Below are 6,507 nucleotides of genomic sequence, written 5' to 3' on the forward strand. Positions count from 1 at the left end.
CAGTTGGAGAGGAGCGACGGTGGTGTTCGCCGGATCTCCCGCCTCTTCTTCGGCCGGAGAAGAGAGAGAAGAAAAGAAAAAAAAAACTGAAATCAAGAATGAAGAAAGAAGAAGAAGAAACCGAAAATGAAAACAAGAAAACGAAAACGGCTTTTTTCCGTTTTCAAAATTCCGAAAAACGACGAAGCCATTTTCGTTTTTGTTTTCTAATACAAATTTTGCCAAACACGTTTTTTATCTCCGTTTTCAATTTTTTACATCGAAAAATGTGAGAAACGAAAATGGAAATGCTACCAAACAGACCCTTAGTTTGTTGGTTTAAATTTTTAATTTAAGTTAAGATGTGATTTTATATAAAAAAATTTTATTGTAGTAAAAAATTTAAATATAATTATTTTTTAGCGTTTTTTATTGTATAAAAATTAAAATTATAAACTCAAATCGGTAAAATAAACAGAGTCTAATATTTTTCTCACGTATTGTAAATGTGGTTATTATGGTTAAATAATTAAGAGGTGTATAAATCCTATATGAAGAATTGTGATTTTTCTTATAGCATTTTTTTTTAATGAAAAGTTGTAAATTTTCAAATAGGTGTATCTATACGAAGATATATGACTTTTCTTTTTTTTTTTTTTGAAAGGAAGATGTATGACCTTTTCAATAAGAGTTATTTTTTTTGAAAAGTTGTGACTTTTCTAACAGGTACGTTTGCTCGAAGAGTTTTGACTTTTCTTGTATGTATTTTATAAATAGTTGTAACCTATAGATACAATACAAGTTTGTACCTATTCTAAATTGCTGTATTTTGATGTATTATACTCCTTCATTGTCTATAAATAGAAACTAGTCCTCACTCTGATGTAAATTATCTTAATGCTTAATTAGTAAAAATAAAAAAGTTCTAAGATTTTGGATGATAATTTTATGTTGACATTATTGATTGCATTTTAAGAATTTTCTAATAGTTATATCATTTTGAGTGAATTATGTGATATTAATGTATTTAAAAAAAAAAAACTGAAGGTATGTAAAAAAAGTCTAGACACAGTTTTAAATTATCAACTCGTATTAAATGACAAATATTATAACTCAATGAAAATCTATCTATTAATAATTATTTCTATGAATAGCTATTTTTATGACGTATATAATCTTATATTATGATATGATTTTGACAAGATTCAACATTTAAAAACACTCACAATCAGTAGAGATAGAAAACTAGGATCCGTTTAGCCCGTTAATTCGAGCTTTTAATTTGAGTTGAGATTTGATTTTATTTGAGAGCTTTTTACTGTAGTAAAAAAGTTAAATGTGACTGTTTTTTATAACTTTTTACTATAACAAAATTTAAATTCTAAACTCAAATCGATAAAATGAACGAGCATTATTTTCTCTCCTTTTTTTTTCCTCTAAAAAGAACATCATGCATGAAGTGAACTTACTAGCTAGGGACGTTTTGCTTGTAGAAGGGCCTATTTATCACATCTTACTTGTCGGTTCAGTGAACGTGGAAATATGTATTTTAACTTGTTATTCATTATTTATAATTTATTCCATTGATCTACTAACGGAGGCAAACAGAGATTCTAACGCAATGAAAAAAAATCCAAGAACATAATGCCATGAAAGAGTCTGACATGATCTCTGGCTAGATAGTACATTACAAATACTTTGCAGGGAGGGGCAAAAAACCAGGTGAAAAAGTCGTACAAATAATTAATTACTTGAGAAAATAGATTGGACTGTATATAGATATATAATCGAACACTAGCCATCTTTCAACCTTTTCTTTTTTTTTTTTTTTTTTTTTTTGGCTCTGAACCACTTTTTACTTTTTTTTCCCCAATGAAACGGATCTTGTTTTTTTTTTTTTTTTTTCCCTTTCAGTTTCACCCTCATCCTTTATTGACACGCAGGTACAATTACGAAGAAAATGGCATGTAATTTTGTGCTGTCACTAGTCAGCGGTTATGTATCACCAAAACCCAAAACTGCTAGCTTGCAAGATCATAAATGAATACGTTAAAGTTGTTCATTTTTTTTTAATGGTTAAAGTACACGACAATCATGCATGAAAGGCGGATTCAGATTCTATTGCCATTGGGGCAAATAGGGTGTTCAGCCATTGAGTTTTAAGATCCCAAAGTCAAAAGGACTCTCTTTGCACTAATAAGACTGAATTTAAGTAGCAAGTACTCTATGTAGAAATGAATTTTCCCCACCAAAAAAAAAAAGAAAAAGAAAAAAAAAAAAGCTAGCTATTTGTGAAGTACATAAATATTTATGCATCGTTCACTTTACGGATTCGAGTTTTTAATTCGAACTGAGATGTGATATTTTGTAAGAACTTTTCACTATAGCAGAAAAAGTTAAACGTGATATTTTCTGAGAGCTTTTTACTGTAAAAACCTAGAACTGAAAACTCGAATCGGTGAAATGAATGAGTACTAATTTATGAATTAAGAATTATGATTCATAATTATTCTTAATTTATGAGTATTTTTTATAATAAAAAAAAACTGTAACAAACTACGAACTATAATTCGAATCATAATACAAATCATCTTACCAAAACAAGTTAATTAAATGAGATCTTTGGGCTATAGCTACGCATATTTGCAATTTTATAACCTTAAAAATTTGCTTTTAAGGTTTGCTACTGAGAAAAAGCTAGCTATAGATATAGGCCACCTGACGAACACATGACTAGTTGAGGCTACTTCCTTAGGGCTTGGCCATATTCAGGAGTGTCAATTCGTGTCACGTATCGTGTTCGTGTCGTGTTTTGATCATTTTTTTAAAATTTTCAGTCAACCCGAACACGACCCGTGACACGAAATTTTTTAAAAACCGCAACACGAACACGACACGACCACTTTACGAGCTGACACGACACGACCCGAAAATGACCCGTGACACGAAATTGACCCGTGAACCCGAAATTGACACGAAAATTGTATACTTTTATTTAGTTTTTTACATATTAAAAATAACTTAAAATTCATAACACACTAAATTACAATAACATCCATTGAAATTAAGCAAATAATAGTATAAGATTTTGAGTATAACTATCATGATATCACAAGTTCATAATAAAATTTAAAATATGAAATGAAAAATATATGTATTTTTTAGTTTTTTACGAGTTTCGTGTCGTGTTCGGGTTAGGCGGGTCCAACCCGAAATTAACCCGTATTTTTCGTGTCAATTTCAGGTCGACCCAATTTTGACCTGAACCTCTTTTTTCTCAACCCTAACCCACAAAATTCGTGTCGTTTTCGAGTCGTGTCGTGACCCATATTGCCGACCCTAGCCATATTTCCACTTCTCTCGGTGACTTCGTCTCATAGCTAGGGGGAAACGGACAAAAAAAAAAAAAAAAAAACCAAAATGAGTTAAACAACGTAGCAAGTGTTTTATATAATAAAAATTGAAAATTTTCAATGCCCAAATCAGTTTTCATTGTTTAATAACTGAGATTTAAACTAAGGGAAAAAAATCAGAAACACCACTTAAGATGATTAAAAATATTTTTTATATCATTTCATTCAAAAATAAACAATTGTAATTTAATTAATAAATAAAAAACAATAGACTGTAATTAGTGATGAAATTAGGAACTAGAGTGTGATTAAATTAAAGTTTTTCTTTAAGGGTGTGATTAAACTAAAATTTTTAATTAAAATAATAATGCGGTAACTTTTTACCACTCAATAACATGCTTTTGGGGCGGTGGGAATATGCATCTATATATATCCTGCCTAAGACCTAGAAAACCATTCATCAATCCCTTGCTCATTACTTAAAGGATACTTGACGTACGTGACCAAAAGAGGTAGTATTAGTTTTACCATATAAAACAAATAAAACATAAACATCCAAAAAGAAAACAAGTAACAAAATAATGTATAGGCTGCAAAAGCACATGCTCGTCACTTGCTAATTACGCTTTTTGAGTATGTAAACCTGCCCAAAAATAAATAAAAGATGTTATGGGGCATGCAAATGGACACATTTTTAGTCGGCAAAACCAAGTGGTACGGCTTCGTTACACGGAATTTCAGTCCCGTGAATTATATATATATATATATATATATATTCATTTACGTATGTATGTATGTATATGTACAGGAGGAGGTCACGGTCTTGGCCTCTCCTTTTTGAGGCAGCTTTTCAAACACAGTTAATTAATTGGTTTTTTTATTTTCTGGCAATATTTGTCTTAACTTCTGTCCACAAGTTGAAGATTTTAGCAGAGGTCATGGCTTAGATCTCATTACAGAAAAACAACATTCATCTCAATTATTGTATGTATACCTGAAATTATTGGGAGAATATATGCAATTATTAAGAGGAATTGAGTGTGATCTTATGAATCTTTTAGATATATATATATATATATATATATAGATTACAATAATTTGTGTAATTGTAAGAGCTGTCTAGGAGGGCAGAACATGATGTGGGATAATACCATGATCAACCCCTTTTGTGAAAACACATGCGTGAATGTTATGGCATCACTATACCTTTTTTGCTTTTGGGTAAAGAGAAAATGACATTACATCACTTACTGGTTGAAGTAGACACAATTGACTAATTTGTTGTTTATTGTTTATTTTCTTATTCTAAACTGAAGAAAGAAAATGCATGGTACCTTTTTACCCTAAAAGAATTGAACAATAAGTTTATTTTTCTTCCCTAGTCTTTTGCACTTTTTAAAAATCTAATATTTGCCATAATTAAGTTCACTCATGTAAGACTCAAAATATTGCATTTATGAAATATGGTTGGATAATAGCACATTGATGATCATATCAGTAAAAATTAAAACATAAAAGTTATGTAAATTATATTGGTAAGGTAATGGAAATTCTACATAAATATGTTCTCTCTCTGTCGAAAACCTATGTACACAATGATATCAATTATTTTATTGTAGTAATTCCTTATATTTATGAGCAGAAACCTCTTTTTTCTCTCTGCTTGAAAGTACTTAGGATTTATTTATTAGGCCTCATTTGTTCTGTTAGTTCGAATCATAACTCAAGTTTTTGTTATAGTATTTTCTTTTATAAAAATTTAAATTCAATTTTTTTTGATACAGTATTTTCTCTCACATGAATTCACTTTTACCATGCTTCTTGAAGAAGAAATAGGTGAGAGTAGTAGTGGCTAATGGCTAATGCCATAGGCCTAGTGGGCTTGTCGGCTTTGAGATCCAATTCCAAACTTATGTGGGGACGCCCTTGGATTCGAGGAATAAATTGCATCTCATTACTTCAGCAAAGAAAAAGCATGCACCAGCACAAGTACGCTAATATGCAAAATAAAAGATGCGCAAAAGGCGAGGGAGAAAAAATAAAGGCAAAAAAAGCTCAACGAAAATGGAAGGGATGGTTTGCGCGCATTTTGAAAGTCATCATTCGCAAAATCAAACCTTTCATACATCGTCATATATAAATGAAACAATTAATTAATTGAATCATTAAGCTTTAAATTTGCCGCGAAAACCACAGGTCAAGGAAAAACAGCTAGCAGTGGTCCTGTTCGAATCCGAGGCTTTCTTTCTCGGCTGATGAATCATGAGTTTTTGGGTCTTAGAGAGCACTGATTGATCTGATTTTCTTTTCGTTTTGTAGAGAAGAAATTTGTGCAGCCTGTCGTTGCCGGTTACCATTTTGAGGAGTCTCGGGAGAGGACGATGCAGGCTGCATGAGAAAAATAACAGCATGTAATAAAAACGACAAATATTTATAAAAACGACAGCAATTGAAAGATGAGAATGACTAGAGAAAAAGACAACCCTAACAACATCAAATGAGAATAGATTGGAAAACGATCATATTTTTGGAAGTGACAATTGAGAGCAAACTAAAAAAGAATGATATAAAAATTGGAATATGGTTGAGGAACTAGGGCTATAGAGTGTAGACCGAAAGTGATTGCACTATATCAATCTAGGTCCCGTTTATTTCACCGATTCGAGTTTAGAATTTGAGTTTTATTACAGTAAAAAGCTCTCAGAAACAGTCACATCTCACTTTTTTACTACAATAAAAGGCTTTCAACAACAGTCACATCTCAACTCGAATCAGCAAACTAAACGGGCCCCTAATGATTTATAGAATGTTAGTTCGGTTCCACATCATAACCGTATGCTAACAATCTGAAATTGGACTTAGACCGTTCAAATAGTGTTCTGGTCTTGTTGTGAAACTTGAGATACTATAATAATCGGAAACCGAACAATTTTAAAATACATATATAAAAAAAACCTGAGAAATATGAAATATAGTATTTATTTGAATTTGGATTATTATTCCTCGTTTAAACATGCTTATCTAATAAAAGTACAAGTTTGAATTAATAAAACGATAATAAGAACAATTGAGATTGTTGATCGTCCTTACTAACCTTCACTATCGGCTTAAAGCAAATCAAACATGAAACATAACACAAGTAAAATATAAATGTATTAAATAAATCATCACACCG

General features: G+C 30.8%; 1 protein-coding gene across 1 annotated transcript in view; it reads right to left on the minus strand.

The window, feature by feature from the left end:
• Nucleotides 1-5,682: 5,682 nt before the first annotated feature.
• The window catches only part of LOC21392624, a 16,807-nt gene continuing 15,982 nt past the window's right edge, over nt 5,683-6,507 (minus strand). Inside the window, exon 4 of the mRNA XM_024164893.1 lies at nt 5,683-5,720. Within this exon, the coding sequence (XP_024020661.1) occupies nt 5,683-5,720 (38 nt within the window). The remainder of the gene's footprint in view (nt 5,721-6,507) is intronic.

Source organism: Morus notabilis, unplaced genomic scaffold, assembly GCF_000414095.1.
Source record: "Morus notabilis unplaced genomic scaffold, ASM41409v2 Scaffold939, whole genome shotgun sequence".
NCBI lineage: Eukaryota > Viridiplantae > Streptophyta > Magnoliopsida > Rosales > Moraceae > Morus > Morus notabilis.